Raw genomic sequence first — 27588 nt, forward strand, 5'->3', positions numbered from 1 at the left:
TTTTTTACCGAATTTTAATTACCCCAGTAATTTACTGTCAAAGGTTTTTACCAATTTACCAAACTTTACCAATTTACCAAAAATTACCCAAGCAATTTACCAAAATTTTCGACCAACTTTAATTACGAGTAATTCACCAAAAATAACTAATCATTTTATTTACTAAAAATTACTATTAATTAACAAAAAAAAAAAATTATCAAAATTTACTGGCTATTTACCAAAAACTTAATGTTTTTTGTTAAAACAAAAATTACACTAGAAATTTTTGAAAAATTTTGATTTTTTATGGCAAAAAAATTTTGGACGGATAAAATTAACAAAAAAATTAACAAAAAAATCAACAAAAAATTTTCTCCTCTTGACTCGCGCGGGATTCGAACACCCGACCTTCGGCGTACCAATCTGCAACCTACACACCCTAACCACCCCATCTGTTTGTTGGGGGTGAGCCGTTTGCGAGATATAAGGGTTTACACAAATTTCTGCTTATCCATAACGTTGAAACACACTTAAACGTTCATATCTCGTAAACGGCTGAACCGATTTCGACCAAATTAAAAATTTCTCTAGTTCAGTATCAAAGCAATATTTTGCCATCATCAGTTTCGACTTAAAGTTCGGAGCTTTTGAGTTCAGCGTGACACAAATTTATACATAAATTGATATATAAATAAATATATATATATATATATAAACTTATCTCGTTTTGCGCCATATGTCTTATCGTGATCAGCACACTCCAAAACGTCAAGAAAACCCACCCCCAGCCAAATCCTCAACCATCATGACAAATACAATACCTTACTTTTCCGTTTCACGGCAAAGTCGGTAAAAGTATTATCCAAAAGTCATTATACGGCCAAGGAATGAATATTTGTTCGTGAGGCTACCTCTCATAGAATACTACGAGTACATATATTGAAATCTATTTAAAATTACAATTGTATCGCGGAAAACAAGTGTACTCGCCATCTTACTAATCAACAATTTTCTCGAAACAAAATCGTATTAATTATATGGACCACCATTGACTTTTTTATATCAACACACATGCTCAATTTATACTAAAAATTATAACCCCTTCGGCAAAAAAAATTGGTCTAAAAAACCACACCAGGAAGGTACACGACTTCCTACCACGATCGTCATTATTAATTCGATGTCATAAATCGGTTTCAACGTTTCATCATATGCATTCAAATGTATATCCACGTAGGAAGATATTTTCATCATTAATAAAAATATTATTAAGTGTATTTCTTTTTTCAACCGTTCGTTATACTCCTATAGTTACAGGTAGATAAATGCATTCCAGTTGTAACTACCATCTCTCGCATATATCGATTACAAAATAATTCACCATACGCGTACACGAAGCCATAGGCTAAGTAAGTCCGCTACTCATTGTGATTACTTACCAATGTTTCAACAAGCTATAACAACATCGTTTTCAAACGAATTTTTCAACGTACCTACCATAAATTATGGCATATTTGTAAATTGTAATGTACCTATCGTTGATCATTTGTTATTAAAATAATCAATTGAACTGCTACCTTTATTTTTTTTGTATGGGTATAAATAATTAAGATAGAAGTATCTTATTTTCTAATAACTCGTGTAGAACAAGCGTTAAAAAATTATACCAGAAGCCTTTAACATAAGTAACACATGTTCGTGTTAAATTCTGGAGCGCGATTGCTTTGACGATAATACTACTTACAGATGTACCCAAACTCTTAACATATAGTACTACAGGATCCTTGATGAATGGTAATTTAAATATACGCATTCGTATATATTTTTGTTTACTCGAATCTACACCACACATGCATAAAAATGCATTCATTTTGGATGGATCATGATTTCATGAATGGGAAAGTAATAATATAGGTTATTTTGCTAAGAGGGAGTAGCCTTTGAAGATGTATAGTTGGTTAACTTAGAATCACCTTCTAAAAAAGAATGCAAAGATATTTTACGTAGGTACCTACTTTCGAAAATCGCTAAAATTCACTTTAAAACTTCTTATTTTTAAAGCTAAACATTTCAGTTTCAGAGGCTCCAAACTGGCTAAAATCTCATTTTTCAATAAAAGTTTACTGCAATTTTGTTCAATATTTCTACACAGGCCTCCATAGAATTTTATGAATACGCAAGCTCTTAGTTGAAGCTCCACAGAAAAACCATGAGGCTTGGTGTACGAGGACCTTTATGTAACCCTCCCTCTTGTAAATCCTGCCCATTGGGTGAAAACGTTTTTAAGAACGAAGGTATGTAGATACATTAAACTTGTAACAATAGAATTACTTATATGTTGCTTTTTTCTGGTTTTCACCTCCTTTACGGAGCAATTATGCAGAAAATTGGTCAATATTGTCAAAAAAATTCCACTTTAATGGCAATAAGACAGAGTAACGTAATGAACACGAGTTTTTCACCATTTTTAGGAACTGCTACCCGCGTATAAGATTAACCCCCTCTCACGTCCTCCACATCGAAAAATTGATATTTGAATTTTTGAATATTCCTGACCCATTGACTTTGACATTCAATACCATTTTTTAGTCTTTTACAATCTACTTGAAAATTGACAAACCGCAACTACATTTTGATTTCTCATCAAAAATTCTATTTTGGAAAAACTAATGCATGGATTCGTTCTCAGCACATTGAAAGAAGTACTTCGGTAAACGTCTTCTTCCCAATGATTTTGAGGTTGCAAAGTTCACATTTTTTCATTTTTTTAAAAACTTTGGCAACAAAAAAAACAAAAACAAACAAACATGTAAATTTGCCCATTGCTGTGAATAATCCCACTCCAATAAAAAATCTCCCTTAATTTCATAATTTTTGAATAACTTTTTCATTTCACGTACCTATTAAATTTTTTGGACCTTGGAGCTCTGTACAGGAGAAGTTAATGGATAATACTTACGAATCCAGCATTTGTTTTTCCCAAAAAAAATAGTTATAATGGTTGAAAAGTGCAATGAAATTGATAGAAATCAACATTTTTCTTTCCATCAATCTCAATCAATCGCCGTAGAGGACTAAACATTATTGGTGTTGAATTTAAAATTCAATGGGCCATGGGAGGTTCACGAGCTCAAATCGCACTTTTTAGGGGAGGAATAACCCAATTTTTTTTATAATACGAGTAACAATAAGTACCTAAAAATTGCAACAAAAAAAACACTTAAAAAAAACAATTGACCCTAGTTTTTATCTATAGAGGGCTCAAAATTTTCAACCACTCAAAATAAACTTTCTCGTCAAATTGCATCAAAATCTAAGACATGTTTACAATTTTTTGAATAAATAGTTTCTGATACGATTTTTTAAAGCTGAAGCTGAATCAAAAAACGCATCTCTTTTTTGAAACTTTTCTAAAATTTTTGATTTTTGACCGGGCTGTCAAATCATTTTGAGGAAAAAATATTTGAAGAATCGTCAGAAAATCCTACACCTGGCCCACTACTTTTTTTCAAATGAGTTTTTTCAGGACACGATTTAATTCTATTTTAAAATGTGAAATGATAAGAGGGTATCCAACCATTAAATTCTTTTTTAAATGGCACAGCACATTTTTATAATATGGTATAATTTTACTATGTCATAAAAATAGCACAAAAAAGTGATGGAAAGAGAGAGAGTATACGAGACAGGTTAATATGAAATTGAAAATGATGAAAGAACTAAAGATATTGACATCAATGGCTTTGTACGTAAAGTTTTTCGATTTCAAGTCGTATGAATAACGAGCTAATTCATCAAGTTTTTTTTTCATGGATGAATGACATTTATGATGCACTTCCAATCATCAGTTTTACAATTTGAACTCATCAAGATTCGAAAAAGTTGAAACCTTCAGGGATTTGAAAATGCCATTATGTAAGTAGAATGAAAAATACTGAACTAGTACATTTTTCGTAAGTATGTAAGTAGGTACTTCTAAAAAGATCCACCCCTCTCTTCTTATACTAAATCTTGAATCTTTCGAACTGGCTGACAAAAACGGCGACAAAAGACGTTAGTTTTTTCCAACCATTTTAATAAAAATTGTTAGTACTACACGAGGTACATAAACGCCGCTATGCTAATTTTCACTTTGTTAGAAAAAAAATCTACACGAGCACGAGTTTCACTTATAAAATGTACCGTAATTCCCGACGATCGTTTATTACTTCTTTTCACTGGTGACCGAACAACAACTATTGCTAATAATATAGGTGCAAGAATTTTATTGCATTTAGTAAAGGAAGGTATAAATATAACGACAATGTATTAACATAAGCGTGATATCGAAAAAAACAACTTCAATAACATGCTAACGATTAAAAAGAAAAAAGAAAAAAAGACCTGCGTTGTTTTCGCGTGTTTTCGAGTTATTTTCATTTCTTAAGATTACGTGCTTCCGCAAAAAAAAAGAAAACACCGCGTCGTAGACCGCACGAAAAACTTTTTTTTTTCATTTTTCAACTATATACGTATAACGAAATATGCAGAATGTGTATTTTCCAGGCAATGTTTTCGAACTGATAATAATATTACCAGTACAGTTAACGTGTACTAATCGCAATAATTTACAGTACTAGTTCAGTGGCAATGTGCCTTAGTAGGTACAGGTACATAGTAATCTACGTATACTTTACTCAATGCTTGATTTGTGCAGATTCATTGTTAAAAAAAAAACAATTATGAAGTACGAATCAAATGTCAATAATTTACAACGATATAGTAGATAGATAGGTACTACGAGTATTTTGTACTTGTGTATACACATGAGCATGCTGTTTGTAAAGCTTTTAGCATGCTTAATCGCTCTGAAATGGCGTTAAAAATTAGCACCGAGATGTACGCGAGCGAGCGCTCGTTCACGTGTTATCTTCACGATGTCGCTTCCCGTGTACACGAACAATTAACTATAGAGAATTGGGAAGATAGTAATTGGCTATAAATAAACATTTCTCGATAAAGATATCCTCCCGTGTAAACGCGAAAAAAGAAAAAGAAAAAAACCGAAAGCAAAATAAGAGAAAAAAATCGTATCGAATAAGATGAAGCTTTAAGATACCAGTATGAAGAATCAGCTAGAGGATTCGCAAATGCGCGTAAAACCGCGTACACAGAGAGAGAGATGCTATAATACCGAAGATGCATTTACGTTGGTATATCGAGAAAGAACGCGATTCGCTTTTTATATAAAGATGTCATCGACCTAATTCTCAGTGTTTGCCGGTTAAGCATCTATTTTGCAAAACTAATCGTTTATACCGGGGCAGTAATAAATAAAAGAAGCTGGACATCGTAACAATGAGTTAAAGATCCTCGAGGCTAGATAAACAGTGGCTAAGCGTCCTATTTCTCTTTACAATATATTATAAGCATTATTTGTTTTTTGTACTCTTGATTTTACATACAGATAATGAACCTCAGAAGCCAACCTTCAACCTCCGCTCGACATTGTGGAAAAAGTCTTGTACCGGGTCTCTTTGGTCAGCGGTACCACAAGCACAAGACAACCAACAAATTGGGACATAACAAAGTGCCGGACCATTGTCCACTGCGGTTACACAAGGGTAGGGAATGATGTACGAAAAAACGACAACAACGACAAGCTGTATTAAGCTTTCATACCCAGCAACGGGTGTGAAAATGCTTGTTCTTCAAGTCTCCTGGTTACCGCCGCACAGAGTACCTATGTAAAAGAATTACTTTGAAAATTCGCTTCTAAAGTGATTCCTTCGGTTCTACCTTCCGGGATGTCCCATCAATCTTATATTTTGGATTTCTGTAGAAAAAGATACGAGAAACTGAAAAATGCTCTGAGTAAGGTGCAATTATCCAGACATTTTAAGGGACACTAATTTTGGAAAAATTTCAAGAAATAATTACAATTTTGTCCTGCAAAAGATTCAAGCAAAATATACTCCTGAGAAGTGAACAATAATAAAGCTTCTACAACAATACTGAATATCCTTAAAACTGCAGCAGCTCTATAAGGAAAACAAATTTCAATTCAAATGTAGGTAGGTACTTTTTTTGTTGCAAAAAATCTTACTTTAAGTCTGGGACAGGTATATTCTTGAAAATTTTCAAATTTTTAAGCAGTTCTAAATCGCGAAATAAGCAGAGGTAGAAAAATAAAATTGGAGTCCATGTTATTGTTCCTCTTTTCACTTCTCTAGCAAGTTTATGGGCCTCAAGATCCTTCAATCTAGTCAAAGTGTTCGATCACCAGATGTTCGAACGAGTCTAAAAAAAGGATCAACATTTCAATACTTCATATTCCAAAAGATCAGCATTCTCACAGTATTTTGAATACTGATTAGGTACATACATACTTCGCTCTTCTGGTTTTTTTTTTTTTTTTTTTTTTTGTATATAGGTAATAAAACATCAAAAGAAGAATTTTTTAAAAGAGCTGCCGTTTTCAAGATTTTGAAAAAATTTTAGTTTTCAGTAAGTACCAGGATAAGCTTTTTGATTTTTAAAATTATTGATAGGTATTTTTTTAGAAATCATTCAAAAGAGCGGGTAATATTACGCACATTAAGGTCGTGGATCACAAAATAAAATGTCAGAAGATTTTGATGAAATTTTAGCGAAACCTTCATTTTGAGTTGGAAATCACTTGGAAAAAATTGTAGGTTCGAAAATGCTCCTAAAGAGGAGACATGGGTTCACAAGGAGGGGCCATCTTCGAAAAAAACGTGTTTTTTTCGCGCCAGCTCTTACCCAACCTGTTTCGAAAAAAAAATAACCCAGATCCGATTCTGCGTCGAGCCGTCGACGTAAAGTATTTCCATCAAAATCCAAGACCACTTTTGGGGTTCTACTGAGCGGACCTTTTGAAATTGACAACAATGACTGGAAAAATAGCAGTTCTATATTTCAAAATATCCCCAAGTTTAAAAAAAGATGAATGTTTCAATATTTTGGAAAAAATTAATGCAAAATGTTTGAGAAAAAAATATTTTTAAAACAAAAATTTTCCATGAAATCAGCGATTTTCAAATTTTCAATCACCCAGTAGAACCCTAAAAGTGGTCTTGGATTCTGACGGTAATGGCGTAGGTCGACGTGAAATAACAGGAAAAAAATTGGAACTGAAACATTTTTCCAAAAAAGGTTGAGTAAGGGCTAGAGCGGAAACCCCACGATTTTTTTCGAAAATATCCCCCTCCCCTCTCATGAGAATCTATATGCCCTTCAGCAGTCAAAATTTTGTGTTTTTTGTTTTAGAGAGAGAGCAGGACTGAACAAATTATTTCCTGAGATGGAGTTTCTTTGGGATGAAAAATAAACAACGAATGAACCCTGTTGCGCAAAAAACTTAAAATTAAGCTCGCTGTTTGCCCTGCAAGAATTTACGAAATGAACCAGTTGGTATGTTCCTCATTTCATGACGCAAAGAGAAAAAAAATCATGGATATGAAAGAAGAGGAGAAGAAAGCAAGAGGCTATATATACAGTGTGCAGTAAGTAGTACTTAAACCATCAAATTAAGAGTTCCAAATAACGACTCGTTTAGATCTCAATTTTGACCGAACTCAAAAGAACAATATCTTTAAAATGAACGAAACGTTTAACTCTATTTACGGAACTACTTATTATAAATAATTAAAACGGTAATTCCGACCAAATCATAAAGATATTAAAAAAACATTAGCTCTTAAGATGATCTACCACCAGGTAGCAAAGCTCATCTATGGTGAATTTTTTTTTTCTTAATGCATATCTACTCGAAATAGACTTTCGCCTTAGTTTGCTTTATCAGATCGTTATTGTTCAGTTTCGGTCATGTACCTACACAATAAATTGATTGACGAACGATTACAGCCAGCAGGATATTTAAGTTGGTAATTTTTGCTGCTGATACGAAGATCAAAAAACGATGGTGTGGCGACATTATAACGCCGTTCAACAAGGGAGGGAGAGAAGAAGGGTAAGAAAAAACTGTTCCTCGGTTGCATAGTTCATCAGAAATGGCCTATAATTCTTGTCTGGCAAAACGTGACTACTGAATCACTGCCGGTATTAATTGGTAGAAGTGGCGGACGTGTTCTTTAAGATATTATCTGCAAATCGTTGCGCGCTGTTTCGCGGGAGTTTGTTCCGCGCGCAGCTACTAAAGAAGAGGTCATCATGAATTAAAAGAATTTCAGCTTCTTATGGGTTTGCTTCGGGTATATGCGAATACTCTATCCCCAAGGAGAAGAAAAAAGCTACTTTGGATCGAAACAGAGAGCATGAAAAAAAAAAGAACATACGCAAACAGCAGCAAATTAAGATAATAGTTAGAGGTCTGCAGCCATTGAGATCGTTCGATTATAATAGTACACGTCTGAGTCGTATGATGAATTTACACCTTAGGTACGTTATACGAGTAGCTTGGCTATAAGGTTCTGGTTGCACCGTAGACGCAGTCCTCATGTACGTAATATTTTATATGGGTCGTGGCTGTCGCGATGCAAAAAACTATCGATGAATACGAATAAACGTGAATCACAATCGAGCAGGTTTCTAAACGATAGAAAGTATTTTTCGCACGAAGGAAATTTTTTTTCGTAGGCTTGATTTTCTTCGTGAGATTCGAATTTTACCAATTGAAATATATAATACATTATTTTTTTGATTTGAATGTGAACGGATGGCGAGTAGAGAGAGGATTCAATTCATGATATCGTTCAATTAAACAATTTTATATAACAGCGTTAGTTTATACAGGGAGCTGTCCAGTGTCCTCAAAGTAAGCTCAGTTTTGAAGCAGAAAAAAACATGATTTTTGCCATTTTTGGATAATATGTCACCTATGTAGAATCCCTCAAAAACATGGGTTTTCAAAAATGATCCTACTCTGAGCACTTCTAGCTCAGCTCGCCAATTTGAGTCAAAATCTGCTAATCCCCCCCCCACTCCATCCTAATGTACATTTAATTGCAAATTTAGATGGGACACCCTGTATGGTAGGCAGATTGTAGTATGTACATATATCCCAACATGCAGCTCAATTAAGTCATACCAACATTTTGATTGGTGTCTCACATATACACATCCTGACAGCATACTACACATTTATCTATCTGTAACCAACATTATATACACACACGCGAATTTTTTTTTATCCGTCCATCAATCCCCATACAACATACGTACAGTGTATCAACAAGCCCATACTTTGACAACCGTTCATCCATTGTAAAAGAAATAACCTGCAGGAATTTTATCGAGGACATTCATCAACCCAGTCGTACATTTTATGTGTATCGTATTTGTGGGAGGGAATCAAACGACATACTGCAGAAATATTAATTGAAACTAAAATAATAGTTCATAATTTCTACGGTGTTTTTCGATACCAGTAAATATGTAGTTGGTGTTGTTCTTTTTTTTTCATCATGTAAACAAAAAAAAAGAAGCGGAACGAGCCGCTGATTTGTATTTAATGCGCGCGTGTGATGAAACCAGATTTTTTTCCTAGATACTTGATGAACTCGGATGAATTATCGATATTATATTTGCCATTGCTGTCTAGATTTACCGAGACTTGGCAGACAAACGGAGCCAATTTAAAGTAACCACACAGTAGCAGCAGACCATTTGAACTTAAATCATACGTATCTATACTGGTACAGTATATGAGTAAAATTCATAATCATTCAGCGGTAATCATAACGAGTATTGTTACTTTCTCTTGACGATTTTTCCAGGTAGGCAATAATCATCATACAAAAATGAGAACATGGTCCTCAATTGCGAAAATTGTCGAATTATTTATGCATTGTTGAAAATTGTTCAAGGCGGAATAAAAACTCGTGGTTCAAATAGGTAGTAAGTAGGTACGTATTCATGTTCAGAGTGAGACAAGGGCATTTGAAAAGGATATGAACCAAATTAACTTACATTAGGTATTCAATCGATGATAAGAAGTAATCAAAAAACAAAAAAGTAATAACTAACTTACTTACTACCATGTCTCATTACCCCGATGATGAAAATTCTGTACTCACCTGAAACAAAATAGCAAAATAGAACACATTATTTAAAAAATAAATCTGAAACCTAAGTATACACATTTAAAGTAATCTGAACATTTAGATAACTTTGGACTCATCTAAACGTAAATAAAAAGTATTTTAAAATCATCAAAACCCTCAAATTCAAAATTATTGATTGGGATTAAACGGGAAAAGGGAGTATGCTTCAGAAACCGTTGGATACTTATTTCAAAGACTACGAGTAATGTCCTTTGAAGATTTAGCAGTTTCATCGTGCCTTTCAAAAAATATCAGGTCATAAAAAAATCCTTTCCTAAAGAAGGGAACTTTCCTCTCCTCCTCTCTTTTCAAATGCACTTCCAACCATTTCGCCTTCGGTTTCATTCATTCAGTTGTATGTTCTTCGGATTCATCATTCGAATGCTGGAGAATTTTACCAATTCTAGCAATTAGAGAGCAAAACTACAGGTGCGTCAATTTCGCACACGATTAATAATGCAAATAAACTTTAACGAGGCTATTTGCACTTGCAATAAGTCCTACAACAGATTACAGCTCAACCAGGTTGACCTTTGAAATCGCAAGTTCATCTTGCAAAAAAATATTACACTAATGAGTAATACGAAAATGCGAACGTAGCGAGATAAAAAAGAAACATCTACTGCAAACCTCGTCCATTAGATCGTCGACAAAAAAAATCCAATAAATATTTTGCACCGATACACTCAGGCGACAAATATCGAATTACAGATAATATCTATTGGAAACCATTGATAAGTAATGAAAATTCTCGAAACATTTCTTCTGCCATTTTATTAATTGCAGACAGCGGTTTTTGTTCCTTGCAAAAGGAAAGAGGAGGAACAAGACATATAATACCTATGTAAGTAAGTATATCTACCAACACGTTTAGAATTATATTGATCAAGATATCATTATATTAATATTATAATTGTTATTCTAGGCGAGACAGTTTCTGCAAATTTTTTCATTATTGTTTTTTACTCTTACTATATTCTACAAAATGCAATCGACTATTTAGTTATTAATTTTTTCGTTCTGATTTTTTTTCACCATTCGTGCTCTGTATAGTGAGAATATCCTGGTTTCTATAGATCTTCGGTACAGTAAATAAACACATTAAATATTCTTAGCTCGTACAGCCGAACTGCTCTATTCGGCAACGATTACCATTCGTATTTAGTTTCGTTTAACATTTAACGCGTTCAATTTGTAGATATTTTTTCATTTATGGTCATCTCCCTGGTTATCATTTTAGCCCTATTTGGATTTAGTCAACAGACCGTGGGGTATTAGGTATACGAAATTCATAAACGGCAACGGATCTCGAATAACTTCCAAAATTCAGTCGATTGCAGACAGATAGTGCGCGAAGTTATCAATCACAACGTTCCCTTCTTCTTTTTTTTTTTCATTCTTGACTTTTTTCATCAATGAAACCAGTTTTTTATTTTAGGTGTTTATAAGCAGGTATACAGTACTATACCTATAGTCATAGAAATAATATTGGTTACGACGACAGGAGGCGTTGCAAAGGAAAAGGCAAAGAAGGTGATTTCGTTTCCCTAGTGGATGAAAATTTTATTCGAAATGTAAAAAAATTAGGGGTTTTTTGCTCTCTGAACCATTTTTTTTGAATAAATGTTTGTTATTCTACGTACATCTTTAAATTTCTTTTTTTTTAAAAAAAAATCAAATTCATGATTTTATTTTAAAAGTTCCAAAAATTGGGTATTGAAACGAAAAATTGGAACTGTTCAAAATACATTGGAAATCTCCTCTTTCAACCTTTATTTCTGTCCCCTCCATCGTCCTGGGGGGGGGGACTTTCGGAAGGAAGGGTATATATTTTTTAAACACTTTCGCGAATTTTTTTGGAAGAAGAGAAGACGGGTCGTCAAAATTTTGAAATCTGATACCTCAACATCTGAAAATCGAATGAGAAGAAGAAAGAAGGAGGGGTATACTCCACAAAATTCAACTAGGTAAAATATTGCGATTGTCATCTAACGCCTAAGTTTGGATTTTTTACAAATAAGGGAGGGGTGACTGATCCAGATCCACTACATTCCATATAATTAACTTCATCAACTTCGAGTCAAGATCCTCGATCACTTTGATATTTTAAAAACAGTGATAAAGTTCACCTAAAAACCCCACATCTCATACACTTTTCAAAACCTCCTAATTAACAAACCTTGTCCAAGGATGGAAAAAAATTACGTACAATTTCCTTTCGAAATTTACACGTATCCAGCATGATACACATTAAATGAACCCAAGTGTACGAAAATAGAAGAAGAATTAAAAAAATAAAAAATCCAACTCGTAAAAAGGATAAGAAAAAGTAATGTTCACAATAACGACAAACGAATCCATAAAAACGTAATAAAAAAGTTAATGACAACACTGCTGTATAGTAGTTGTCTTTCGTGTAAGATAATTAGCTTCGGCAATGTGACAGGATGAATGACAATGTGGCACCATTCGTATAATACCGCGAACGTAATTAAATAATGAACCAACAAATGTTTGAATTCGTTTGCTGCGAACGTACATCTTCTCCCCTGACCCCCTAGTCGTTTTGCTTATCCTCGTCATCGATGATGAGCGGATATTGCCATAGAATTCTTTGGCTGGCGTGTTTATACTTCTTATAACTCATATGATAGCCGCGCGTTAATATAGAATTCTTTCATCCCTGTCAACACCTCTACCCTTTGCTTCACCCATCGAGGCATCGCTTTCGAAAATCTTAATACGTTTTTCTTCTTATCTTTCGACACATTATATTAGGTGGTGGTACTTTGATGTGGCTTTTTTCTTTTTTTCTCTCTCTGTTGGTTTTTACAACATCAACGGTAACATTCTTTATCTAAATGGGGATGGCGTATCGTTTCGCGAGTATACGTAATTCGACATTATTGCTTCTTTGTAGCAAACTATATACATACCTACCTACTTAAAACCTCGATAGAGGAACAAGTACCATACATACTATTGTTGACGTATATATCATCGAATTGATTAAAAGTGTAAAAGTTCATCAGCAACATCACCACTCTAGCTCGAGGAAAAAAGCTTGCCTCTCTATTTACAGAGATAAAATTTATAAACGATTTACGATATAATTGACGCGTTTCCATCGTAATAGCATCACCCAACACCCGGAGCTTTTAAAGCCGCCCCGTGCGAAAGCTCAATACCACATTTCAACTTTGAAAACACATCCACGCAAAATTCCTTTTGAAATTCAATTTGTTCACACGTCGTCGTACCACCTCAAGCGAGAATTCCGATTTCGTGTCAATTACGACGTCGTCTCAAAAGTACGCCAAAGCAATTAAACACTCTCGGTGAATGATAATGTCTCACGTTCGGTAGCATCAGGAGGCGGTGGAGGCGGTGGTTATAAACACACACACATACATACAAGAGGCAGCAGCAGTGAACAAAACTTACTTATATGTTGTATATGGGGATAAAATTGCGAGAGAGTAGAAGAAATGCGGGGCTCATACGATTTCGTTTTGCGTAATTGAAACGGAAACGCGGAAAGATAAATTTGGATGGACGACTAAACGTTTTACGAGTGCTTTTTCATGTACCGGTAAATGCTCCATGCGTCGGTCGAGTGCTTTTCCGCTTCTTGTCGATGATGAAAGAAGCAAGATTGAGAATATTCTAACGTCAACTGTTATACGAATGTATGTATTTAACACTGCGACGATGATATGGTTTTTCACCAAAAATAAAATGAAAAGGAGAAAAAAGTCTATGCTTTTCCAAGCCCATGATTTTCTTTGTAAGTATATTCGAGAGAGGAGGAGGAATCTCTAAAGTACCGAACTATTCTCTCAATCACTGCTTGTTCTGGTCGGACTTCGTCTCCTCAATCCCGAGGATGTGGTAAACCCCGATTCCGTGCGCTAAATTTTGCCTATGCTCAAAACTGAAGGAGTTGCAGCACTTCTAAAATTTCAACTGTTCACGTCCTTTTTAATTTTGTAAAATGCTAGATCCATCAATTTGGAACATGGGCAAAATTTGTAAGAATCAAAACTGTATGCAATTTTTCCCAATAAGATAGGTTGAACTGATTTAATCAACGTACGGTATTTTTGAATCTGAAATGTTGTACATACATTCAAAAATGAGATATGGAAGTTTTTCATCAGGAAAACCCAACCTCTGCATCTTCATGACACAAATGCACCACTAACTAATTTGGCTCATAAAGGTTGATAAACAGGTGATGGATCTTTCTCACAATAGTCTCTCCCTCTAAAATTAGAGGAATTACAAATTGCTTAAAATTGCCTTAAAAATTAAAAAAATCTCAAAATTGTTTGGTGGGGGAGGGGCAATTTTGGAATGGCTTGGAAACAAACAAAAAAAAACATTCTGAAACAAAAGGTTTTCCAACGGAAATATGGTCGAAATTGTGACAGATGGACTCAACCCTCTGGAGACACATTGAATTTGAAGGGTAGGTAAAGGTACATTATACATTCGTCATACGAGGATTCCGCCCAAAATGTCCCAATTTTTAAAAAAATCATCGTGTATCGAATCGATGTCGTCAATACACAGATTTCGTCTGCCGGGCAATTAATTACTTCCGGAAAATGATACAAGGCTCTACATCTGATCTATACGAGAAGAAATTTGTCATATACTAAATCACCTAAGTGGAGTATATAGGTATCGAGCTGTAGTGAAGGAAAAAAGGGTACATGGGTTTGATATGAGCCTAAAAATGATGCAGGAAGTCGCCTAGAAAATGACAACTCTATAAATCAAATAAAATTTTCTCTTATCGTATCTGTGGAGTCTCGCTGAATTCTACGTACAGATGGAGGTGTTTTAAAACATCTAATTGGTTCAGTCGCAACCCCGTATTCGAGAACGCATAACAGACTGAACACGCGTAGGTGGCGCCAGGCGCCTGGCGTCTACCACCAGGTATACTAGAAAAGTACAAGGGATGCTGTAGGGGTTTGCCTCATAATTCACTACCAAAGAGACAGTTTGTTTTTTTTTGTCTTCCTTTCCACTTCATCTGATTCTCCTTTTTTTTTCACTTCGCCAGACCCTTTAAAATCTATAATACACGCGGATACTTGGCCATAAATGTGTATAGTATAAGGATATACATAACCAGAGATTTTCGTGGAGTACAAAATGACAATAAATAAAGATAACATCTTCGGTAACAAATCACACGCTCTGTTACTAATTATTTTTTTATCCTAACATTACCAACGAATAACTTGTTCGTGTTATACTATGCGGTAGTTCCACCGCGTAACTGTAATCCGGAATTATACGCTACATAAGAGTACGTAGATTCGTTTACTTTTCGTATATGTGTACTCTCTTACCACGCTCCACCTATCTATCCATACTACTCCGGCATCATGTGAAAATACCACCGAGTCACACAAACGTAAGCACTACCTCTACCACTACACTCCCATGCTTTGAAGGCGTCTTGGCATGGCATGCTGCAAGACTTCTGCAAGTGAAAACTTAATCACTAACAAATGACATCTCACACTAACCACTTAATTTACCCCTCTTAATACCATCCCCCGAGGCTAATTAAATCGTATGCTGTCAAACTTTAGACGGGCTTTTAATGGTAATAATGAAGTTGAAATTTTTATTGCAGATTAAGGCAAAATTTTTCAGCATTTATGTACAGTCATAGTACGAGTAGAAACTTTCCATCTGAATGGGAATTTCAAAATTGCGCTGGCTTAACTAACTGCTAAATAAGCATCATAATGGAGATCTTTGAGTCAATTTTACTGAGACACCCCGAAATGAAGGTCCAAAATATAACAGAACTAAATGCTGAAAAGTAATTTTTGTTCCCTTAGCTGTTTTCAAATTAAATTTTCTATTATTTTAACCATGCAATTTCACATTGTCACTGTTGAGAAAATGTGATGTGGATCACAGATCACAATTAATTTTGGTACAGAAAGTGATCTGTACGTATTTAGGAACAAATCAAAAAAATTATGAAGCTACGGATTACAGATGAATTTCATTTCCTTTTAGAAATGCAATTTTTTCTGCTAATCGATGAGCGGATCTGCTCCGGGCCTGGATTTCCTAGAAGATTCGAGGGATAGATCTTGAGGTGACAGTGAATTTTCAATTTCATAATAAGTTGAATTTTCAAAATTCATCAAAAGAAGCCAATTCTTTAAAAAATGATGAAAAGAATTTTTTTCATAAAAGGAGAGTGAGGTGAAGGGGGGGGGAATAAAATTTCTTCCGCAGAAATCTTTTGACTACTCTAACAAGGGAGGTATCCTAACTTGCAAACAAATTATCAACTGGACAACGCTAAATTAAAAGAACATGCAAAAATACTTGAAAACTGGAATTTCCAAAAATTTACTGGAGGCTTCAAAATAGCTTAAAACCATCTCCAGCCAATTCGACAAGTCGAAAATAAGACAAGACTGGATTTCTGAGATTTTCGTCATAAAGTACGACAGCAAGTGAATTTTCCCGATTTTCAATTATGAAATCGCTGGAGAATAGACGGTTATACGTCTTTGGTCAACCTTTTACTTGACTCCATTTGACCCCTCTTCAGGATCACAAAAGTGGATTTTGGGGGATTTTTGGGCTATTTTACGTGTTTTTCGACATTTAGGAAAGCCTACAGCCCTCCAAATTCACCTAGAGGGTCCAAATTTTCACAGTACAATGGGATGATGTGTACCCGAAGTGCCTTTTGCATGTTTCATTTTAACCTTCCAATCCCATTTGACCCCTCTCCAGGATCACAGAAGTGGATTTTTTCAAAAATTCAGAATTTTCGAAACATGGCTGGAGGATTGAGAACGCCTAGGTATAAGCATCTCCTTCAATCGACACTGGGGATGAAGTAAATTTTAGCTTGTCAACTTCAGTAGAACCCTCAAACGACAATTGATGTAAAAAAAATACATCAAATGTTAAATTACATCAAGTTGTGGTTAAGGACATTGTTTATACAGGGTTAAGTAAAATTTGGTTAATTATTCAACTTTCAAAACCCTGCTGGACGCTCCACCAGAATTACTCGAAACCATTTTCAAATTGTTCTGAAAGATAGAAATAACGTACCAGCTCAATTTCAGCATTCTAGACTAATTCGGTGAAACTTTGATTTTTTTTGCTCAATTTTGGCTCAAAGATTTTCAAAAATTAAAATCAAAAATCGAAAAATGCATTCAAGTAGGTATCTGATATTTTAACTGCTGATGATGCATATGTTTGCATGATCGTTGATTTAAGTTTGCCCGATTCAAAGAATTTTCTGGCACTCATCGGGATACCTCCCTTGGTGAGCGAAATGCGTTTCCTATCGAAACAACAAGACTGATATATCAATTTTATTTATTATTTAGCAGAAAGTTACTAATTTTTCATTGAAAATCTATTTAATTACTGTCAAAAGTACACTTCAATTCCCTGATTGTGATTTAAATGTAGAAAACTAATCGTGAAAAAAAATCATAGCTTCCAAAAAACTTTTTCCTGCATAGAACCTAATTTTTCCAGCTAAAATATCAATTTTGCTCACTTCTAGTGGTAAATTGAACTCTAAATTAGGTGCTCTTAAGTTTGGTCACCCTCTGTATGTGTCACAGTTCCATTTTTTTATAACAATAAGCGAAGTCGTGATTTTTCATAAAAATGGAGATACTCATCTAAAATACTTGTCCTTGAGAGCGAGAGAGAAAATTTCTTGAAAATATTATAGTTTAAGAAGAGAAAAATGACCATTTTGGTTCATTTTATGAACTTTTATACTTGTTTTAAACCCCCTCCCCCGGGCTAAGCCACTGATTTTTTTTAAAATTGCAATATTTCTTTTTTCTAATGTGAACCTACACTTCAAAGCAACAACAAAAAAACAATGTAGGCACCTAATTCATATTAAGTTGAATCTCTATAATAGGCATATAGTCGAGAAAGTACTGGAAAAATGCTCTAAATATGTAGTTACCTACATTATTTAATCTACAAATTGAAATATCTCAATTATTCTGACTAAGTATATTTCATTTTACACAAACATAGGTGTTATGAAAAAAAAATCATGACAACCGCAACAATAATCTCATCAAAGCAAAAACAGAAAGTACATGCACCCAAAAGTAATCTTACAGAAAAAAGGCATTTCTGTTTGATTTACGATTACCAGAAAAAAAAGAATAAGCATCGTGTTAACAAAATGTAATATGTTGTACTGTTGAAGATTAGATATCATGTTAACTCGCTGAAGGCACGCAGTAACGTGGCCGGTAGCAAAAATAAGCGACTGTACAACTTTACAGCACCAACTCATAACGAATGTCAACACAACAGGAATGTAAACAAATGCATCACGCTGTTCTTTTTGCTTTGAACAAATTTTCTTCGCAAATTGCCAATTGTTTAGTGAATTTTTATGTACCTACTCGATTTGTTTTTCAGTAAAAGTGAGATTACAGATTCTTTGTATGTATAGAAGAAAAAAATGAGGCAAAAGACAATGAACCAAAACTCTTGAGTTTATGCAGATTTTCACAAAAATTACATTTTAGATTTTTTTTTATTTTCAATTTTGCATAGATTAAACATAGAACTTGAAAATAAATTTTAGAGAAAAAAATTGTCTTTATCTTCACTTATTCTCATTATACAATTTATAGCAGATTATGCGGAATCACGAGGAGTTTTAGCTCAAAACTCCATCACGACTGATACTTTCAAAAATGCAGAATTACCAAAATTTCATTCCCAACTATCGCCCTTTCACGTAAACTCCAAAGCAAACAAACGCGCATTTTCCACACAACAGTATAGTAGCGAAAATTGGGATATTAAAAAAATTACACGCTCATTGAAACAATAAATTAAACCAGTCAAATAATGTAGTTTTTACGCCAACTTAATAACGAGGATGTCAACCATCATCTCAAAGAAAAACTAATAAAATATCGTATAAATTACGAAAGAGAGAAAAAAAATTAATAATAATTTAACCCAGAAATTATGAATAGCTTTTGGCGCCATACGAGCCGTCACCTCCCTTCGTGCGCATCATCCCACGTAAATTCAACAAACATTAGGCATCTGTAACACATTCCTGCTTTTCACACATTCATTTCATTTTTTTCTTACTGCGGATTGCGCATAGTTAACCAGGAGTTCTTACCAAAAACGAAGGGTTTGACGAAACGTTTCATAATTTACCTCTCATTAGTGTCAAAGTAGCCCTATAATAATTTTTAAATGTTTACTTTACCGAGACACACTCGTTTTAATTATAAATCAGGAAAACGTTTTAAATGACATTTATTTTCTTGCGTATTGCGCGTATTCGAGCCGGAGGAATAATTTATATTCTTATAAATAAAAAAAATTTTCCTACACCGAAACAACGATTTATAATTTGCGGTTCGTAATAAAATTCCACCAAAAGAACGAGAAGATGCGCCCAAGGCGACAAATGCTCCATGTAGCACGTATACGAATTAGCCGAAAAGGAAAATCGTGTAGGTCGTCGTTATAAAAATACACTGCCGCGTGGTGGTTTGTTTTTTTCGTCAATTCGCTAATTTGCGAATTTCATTTACATATCTTTTACACGCAGCCATTTTCATTAATCTTGAACCGCCCTGTGTTTTCGGATCTGCTCAACAATCGTCGTCGTATTTTATAATTTTAAATAACCGAGTAGCAATTTGCGATTTCTCAAACACATGTTATAAGTTGGTAAAATATGCAGTACGAAAATGGACCAAAATAATCCATTTTTTTTTTTTCAAAGCTCTGGCTAGGTTGATCAATTCTGACGCGTACAAAATCAATCGCGACATAATCATAAAAATCTCACCCTTCACACCCCTTCCACATAGACCATCTACACACCACAAATCACAATAGACTGCACCTTTCAACCACCATGCAGCACACGACTATAATTCGCAACCCACAGACCACCTTTGTTCCGTCTCGCAGAATTACCTAATACTACATAGTTGGCCCTATATAAAACCTGCGCAGGGGGAAAAAATGTAAACAGTGACCTGGCATCTTTTTCGACCTTTCTGCGAATCTAAACCGTGAAAAATGTTAACGAGCGTAATCTTTAAATTGGGTACCCAGAGCTACTGATCTTTAACAGGGGTATCGTTAACTGCATCCAACCTACAAAAAAAGGTGTGCCTGTACGTCACGCCAAACAATATATATGTTTGTTTTGAAAAGACAAATAACCCAAAACTCGAGCCCAAATCTGCTATCCATTTCAAATCTAGTATTTGGTAATTAGCGCTGCCGAGTGTCAAAATTGACGGCTTTTTACTTCTGCCTGAGCCTAGGTCGTGTCTGTTTTCATACTCGTGAACCCAATTCGTAAATTATACGTAAAAATATAATACCTCATCCACGGTTGGGTTCTTTCGCGAATACTTTTTGTAGTTGGGAAAAGGCGAATGTTGTAGCAATAAAACCCTCGAAGATGACGGTTTTTAACTAAAAACACGTGTAACGACAACTGCTTACGCGTATTCGATTACAACACTGTTTTACAATTTTTCCAACAAAATAAATTAAACGCCGAACAAAAAATATCAACATGTCAACACAGCCGGGTTTAATTGGCCGAAATGAGGTGGAGTGGGTGTTGTGTTGGGGTAGGAAGAAAAATTACAACCAACTTGGGATAGAGGAAATACATCTCGAGATATTTGCGATTTGATAATATTTATTTAAAAAATGAAAGGGAAGATTGAAATCTAATATTGCCAAGTTTAATGCCTCAGAAAATCTGAAAACAATCCGTCATCAAGAGCCATTACAAAAATGACTGAAATCAGTGAAAATGTTATACTCGTCAAAAATCATTATTTTGCAGTTTTCATCGCCTTGATAACCTTATTTTAATTTTTGAAAATTTAACTCGCATTTTTTTCCAGAAGAATTATTTTACACAGAATTCTAATAAATTATCAAAGTTATGGAATTTTCAAAATTTTTCAATCAGTTTTGTCAATTTTTCGTACAAAAAAAATACATCCAAATACCCATTCAAAAAAAAAAAAAAAAAAAACGCAAAATTCTCCTCAAATCAAGAGATTGAAAAAAGATTTGAAATCTTCACAAAAAAGAAAAATCTCAGGAAAGAAGTGATTTCAAGTTTTTTCTTCAAGAAAAAATCTTTCCATCGGGCGAATTTATTTGTGAAATTTTATGACCAGAAAACTTCCACTTTACAGATAAGTAACTCATACTTTATCAGCACAGTTATAGGAAGAGCCCCCCACCCCCGTTAAATAGAAAAGCTCCAAAAATGAAGTGGGAGTAAGTACTATAGGTACCAGCTGGTACCTCTGAAAATAAAATCGAAATCCGAAGAGTCTTTAAAACAGAAATACAAATATAAAACTCTGGAAATGAAGTGAGAGCTTCTGAAAATAAAATTTGCAACGGAAAATAAAATCGAAAACTGCACACGAAATCAAAAAATGAAAGTAAATTTGAAAATAAAACCAAAAATTCTGAAAATACGAGACGAATCAAAAACTAAATAAGTATTAAACTAAACAGTTTTGAAATTAGATCAAAAACTGAAAACATAAAATCGAAAAATAAAAATAAAACTGAAAATCCAGAAAACAAATGATGGGAGTGCTCAAAAATAAGATCATCAACGAAAATAAAATTGAAAAATACAAGTAAAATTGAAAACTCTGAAAATGAAATCAAAAACTCATGAAAATTGATAGCGTCGTAAAATTTAGAATTGAAGAATTGGAAGTTTTCTTGAAAAATTCTGAAATTAAAAACTCAGCCGGTGATTGCGAAATTTATCAAATACATATGTACTCGTAAAACAAAATTTGGGTGATGAAAAAACAATTTCAGCAAATATTATGTATGTAGGTAGCGTTTTGCTGGTAAATATGGAAAAATAACAGTCTACGTAAGAATTTAAAACAGTTTTTAAGAATAATTCAATCACAAATGAGAAAACTTGGGAAAAAGGTCGAATGAATTTTGAAACCTTTTGACAAATTGGAATTTTCAAAAATGTACTGCAGACTCCAAGACGAATCTAAACAACTTCCAATCGATATACGAGGTAAACAGCGTGGTACATTGCACACAAATTCTCAACTTCTCAAATTCATGTAATACCTACCTATGAGAAATTCTGTAGGAAATGCTCAAGTTCTATTTGCTGGAAATTACTGAATGCTCAAAAACTGCTCAAAACGAATCGAAACATGATTTCAGTTGATTTAGAGGGTGGAACGAAGGAGAAAGGGGGTCAAAAATCTTAAATGAGCCAATCTGCCCATAAAATGTTGAATTTATACTCGTAGCTCTGTAGTGTAAAATTTTTATTTTTTTCACCTTTGGCCTGGATTTGATTTTCAAAAGTTTTCCAGCATTCAAATGGTGAAAATAGACTTCATGGAGTATAAAATATAAGTAGTTTAACCATATCTCCTCCCCTCCCCCCACCATTTCGGTCTTTCTTAGATTTTTCATGCCTTATCAGAAAAATTTTGTATACCTAAATTGTCTAACTCAACAATACATAAAGACGCTATCTTGAATGAAACCAGCAATCACATAAATATTTTCCAATTCAATTTGATATCCTTCGCTAAAGAATAAATACACCTAGACGAAAAAATCTGCAATACTCTATGGATTCGAAATACAGATATAAAAAAAGAACACAAGAGCAGAATCCTCTCAAGTACATACGAGTATGGAGTACCTAAGCAGTAAGCACAGAGAGATTCTCATTTCACACGATGTGATTCAAGCCAAGCAAGTACCATTCATAAAATCGCTAATGAGAATGGCCGATTCGTAATGGCCGATTGAGCTGATTGTCTACAGCGTCTGCACAGATAGGAATGGCTAAGATACTATATACTCAGCCTACATAGATAGCTTTTACCTCTAGGTACTACATACAAGAAGTAATAAACAAGGCGACAAATTCGTCTACAATATAAAATGCAGCTCGCCAATACGGTCAAATTTATCGAAATCTGGAATCGACTGGAGACGATTGCGCGTTATCATTTTTATCACATGGTGGTCTTTTGTTTAATTATATCAAGATTGCTGGACGTGCGCGCGTACTACCGAGAATAAAACCATATAAATAACCCGATTTATACGCTGTACGATCTCTTCGATCCGACGCAGCTGATTGATAAATGCGCCTTCTTCGGCCAGCAAAAGCCTATGCATCGATGACCTACCACTGTTTTTATATGCGTCGACTGACTGTTTCGTTTTCAGCGCCATCGCCACAGTGAGCGCATCAATACCCACATTCCGATCGTTTACTCATTTATATAAGGTCATATTTTTATGTAAACTTGGCCAATATTTTCACAATATTCCTGCCTATACACCATGACAGATACCCTATTGCCTAATTACCGCCTCCAGGACTCGTCTCGTCGCCTTTTTTTACGTGTTAACAAAATGAATAGCTTCGCTGCATTTTGTAAACAAGTAGACATATGAGTATTTCAACTGGTCCAAATGTCATATTCAATTTTTTTTTTCATACGTGAATAATTAATAATAAAAATATAACGAGATTTCGTCGTGTAAATCGTACACATATCCTTAAAGATGATCAATTTTTCACGCCGAATTGTGTCCAATTAATTGAACACGCAGTACACGAGGAAAAATTGCATGTACGAGTAAAAAAAAAGTAGGTACCGTTTTCAAACATGTTAAAAAACAACGAAAATTAATTTTCGGCTAAAAAAAATTGCTAAACAAATGGAATAAAACTAGGAAACAGGACAGAAATAGTACACTTAAGGTTATATGGGGCAGAGAGAAAGCATTCGAGGAGACGAGTAAGAGGAAAAGCAATTTGCCCTTTTCAAAATTGACACGAATTCAAAGCAAAACAACATCGTTTTATTGTAATTAAATCGTAAATAAACATTAAAATCAAATCAACAAAAAATATATAAATCAGCTTTGTTCTTAATTCTGAAAAAATCTTGTTCGCGCTGCGCTTAACATCGTGTACTACACACGTCATCACTTTATCCAATAAAAAATTCTACTTGTACTTTTTTTTTGGTCGTTGTCTTTCTGGCCATCGTCGTCGTCTCATTTGAAATTGAACAAGGCGCGAACGATGGACAAGGCAACATGGTCATTTATATTTTTAGTCATCAGTCAACTATGCAACGGCGACAAGTACACAAATATTAAAAATTCAAAAGAAAGAAAAGAAAAATATGTAAGAAAGAAAAAAAGGGGAGGCGATCAAATCGCACGCGATATACGGGAAGTACCGAAATAGAAAGTTATTACGATTAAATTTCTTGTAAAACAAGAAAAACTCGTGATACGTAAATCTGTGAACCGACAAACAGTCATATTAATTGTGACACGAAGAAAATAACGATATTAATAACCGTATTAATGTTTTTCAGGGCAACCGAACAGATAATACTGGGTAATGTACGACAAGAGCATGCTATCAAGAGGGAGAGAAAAAAAAATTACATCGACTTAATAAGGCGAAGCGGCAGGGCCCCGACTATTTAAACAAAATAAAAACACTGTAAATACAAGTATAACATTAAATATACTGAAACTACTACGCACTGTTTTACAATGCTCAGCAAAGCTTTCTACAACATTGTATTATCGTACATGCTGACTTTTTCTTCTATATCGTAATGTAATGTAGAAAACAACCAAAGTTTTTACAAGTCCATAGGCAAAAGGCCAAAATGTTTTTCCTCGGCATGGTTATACTTATGTGCCATCTTGAAAGACTTTTTGCCACTTTAGATATCGTAATTTCATTAAAATTACACCCAGATGTTGAATTTTTTTTTTCAGCCAGCAATTCGCCTCGTCCTAAAAAAAATTCCCAACTGCGTAGCCTACAAATATAGTATCTACATACATTTATACCACTATACGTTATTAGTCAACCTTCTCAGATAAGAAATTCCCACAAAAAATAAAAACACAAAATACTTATAAAAATAAATCTTGATAAGAAAATTACTAGAATAATAATTTTTCATATTTTTGGTAGGTAAGTACAAAATTACTCGCGTCAAATGAGAAACAAAAATCACGCCGTAATTGAAATTACATTAATTTTCAAAGGGAAATTTTTTCTTAACCGACGATCTCAGCTCTGATTTACACCACGTTTGTAACGGTATCAATCAATCATAAACAAATTACAGGGGTTAAAATTTGACAACAAGTATTTCAGGAATACAAATGTCACATTCCAAAATCCACGAAGTATAAATTAACAACAACTAAATAATCATAGGAAAAAAATTAGTATCGAATAAACACGCAAAATGGCATGTCGAAATATTATATGTACCACTTTTTTTTTTCATCGATAAGAGATATGGAAAAAAATCATCGCTCGAGTTAATGTTTCAGTTAATGAACTAGAATTTTCACAATTAAAACTACTCGTGGGTACCTATTGTAAATTATTTTATGGAAAAGGGGAAATCAATAGGTGGAATTTAGACGTTTTTTTGTTGTTTTTCACGAAAATTATGCACAGCGAGTGATTAACTGATTAATGATTAGATACGATGTAGGTACTAATATTAGGTATTTATGGTCATACCACAGAAATTTAGTTGCTTGGGACCTGTTCATTTTTAGTCCTAGAATTAGTAGAATTTGATCGATGTGTTTAACAGAATTTTTACATCAAAAGATCAAAATTATGAAATGACTTCTTCAGATTTTGCCACACATAATCAACATAGACCTATTTCTATACGTAGTATAATACAAAGGTATTTTCAAGTTCGTCCATTCCGATTTCTCCCTCCTTTCTCGGAAAATGATAAAAACACTTTGGAAAAAATTGAAAATTATTTACATTTTTGCATCAATGCTCTTTTTTTAAAAAGTGATCAATTCTCACCAACAAAATTTTTTCATTTTTTCATTTCAAGTAAAAAGTATGCAGTAGGAAAAATAACTTTTCCGAAATATAAAAATGAAGAAATTTTGCACCAAATAGACACAAACTTTTTTTGCTTTTTTCTGTTTTATCGGTAATAGTTACTCGCAGGAATTTTCATGGAATTTTCAGTATCTTTAGAGAATTTTTTTTAATACATAAGAATGCATTGTGTTTTCAGAAATTTCATAACCAAAATTCACAACTAGACTATACTCGCAAATTTTTTGTGATTTTTGGCGTCAACTATTTATTTTATATTATTCAGAGCCTTCAGAGGTTGAGGTCAAACTTACCTACTCTTTTCAGCATTTGAAAATGGATAAAAAAAATTGATAGAGGTATAAGATTTGACTGAGACACTTGTTATGTTTAAACCAAGCGCAAAGAAAAAATAGTATTATAAGAACAAAAAAAAACTTGATGCGATTTCAATTTTCTTCACACAGAACCATTTTTTTAAAAAAAATCTTGACTAGGGTACTTGATTCATTATGATGATTTTTCCAAATTTTTCTAAAAAACAAAAAGAATAAATGGAAAAATTATCTGAGAGTTACCAAATTTCTCAAAATTGATTTTTTTTTTTTTTGGTTTATGGTGTTTATAATTGTCAGGTTATTACACCCGCAAAGAGAGAGTTTTAGATTTGGTTTATTAGGTGATTTCACTGATGTAGAGGAATTATGTACCTACCTATACATACACTTATTATTAGGGTGGATTACTAAAAACAGTTGAAGGATTTTGACCAAATTCTGTAGAGACCTAGAGACTTTCATTCTGAGTTGAAAGTGACCAGAAAAAATTTCAGTTTTGGAAGTGTTCCTGGAGAGGAGTTGTGGGCTCTCAAAGAGGAGGCATTTTCTAAAAAATCGTGGTTTTTTCGCTCTAGCCCATACCCAACCTGTTTTAGACAAAAATGTCATTCTATATTTAGTTCCAAAAAACAGTAAATAGATATTCGAGATTCTGCGGCGACCTAAGCCATTGCTGTCAATATCTAAGACCACTTTAGCGTTCAATTGAGCGGTTTAATTACAATTTTCACATCACTTATTTTTGAGTAGGTACTCAAATTCGTATTTTGAAAATATTTTCTTCAAGAATATTTTCGTGTTAATGAGACCAAAACATTGAAAGATATCATTTCTGAAACTGGGCGAATATTTTGGAGTAACCTATACAGTGGTGCCAATTTTTTTAATCATCATTGCGAATTTCAAAAACTCGAAAAAAATTAATAGGTTTTGGACTGTTTTCACCCTTTTTTGGAATTGATATAAATTATAGATAATAATAGGTAACTTGAAAGTTGGTGACATTGTATTAAAATATTTTCAAAAATACGCGAATTTCGTCCAAAAAAGTGACTTGAAAATTTAGTGAGATTGGATTTTGAAAGTAATAGCCTAGGTCAACATATTGGGTCGTTTTTTTCTAAAACAGGTTGGGTAGAGGCTGGGGCGAAAAAAATCACAATTTTCTCCAAAATACTCGCTCCTTGAAAGGCTGTACCTCTCAAGTATTTTTTTTTCG

At 33.9% G+C, this 27588-nt stretch overlaps 1 protein-coding gene across 3 annotated transcripts in view; it reads right to left on the minus strand.

The window, feature by feature from the left end:
* Window positions 1–27588, minus strand: part of sowah (sosondowah) — an 86695-nt gene that overhangs the window by 35933 nt on the left and 23174 nt on the right. Inside the window, exon 7 of one of the 3 annotated variants that reach the window (XM_065358020.1) lies at window positions 9975–10019. The exons of the other annotated variants lie outside the window; for them this stretch is intronic. Within the exon in view, the coding sequence (XP_065214092.1) occupies window positions 9990–10019 (30 nt within the window). The 3' untranslated portion in view covers window positions 9975–9989. Of the gene's footprint in view, window positions 1–9974; window positions 10020–27588 lie in introns of those variants that run through there. 3 annotated transcript variants of the gene reach the window in all.

Source organism: Planococcus citri, chromosome 3 (assembly GCF_950023065.1).
Source record: "Planococcus citri chromosome 3, ihPlaCitr1.1, whole genome shotgun sequence".
Lineage (NCBI taxonomy): Eukaryota > Metazoa > Arthropoda > Insecta > Hemiptera > Pseudococcidae > Planococcus > Planococcus citri.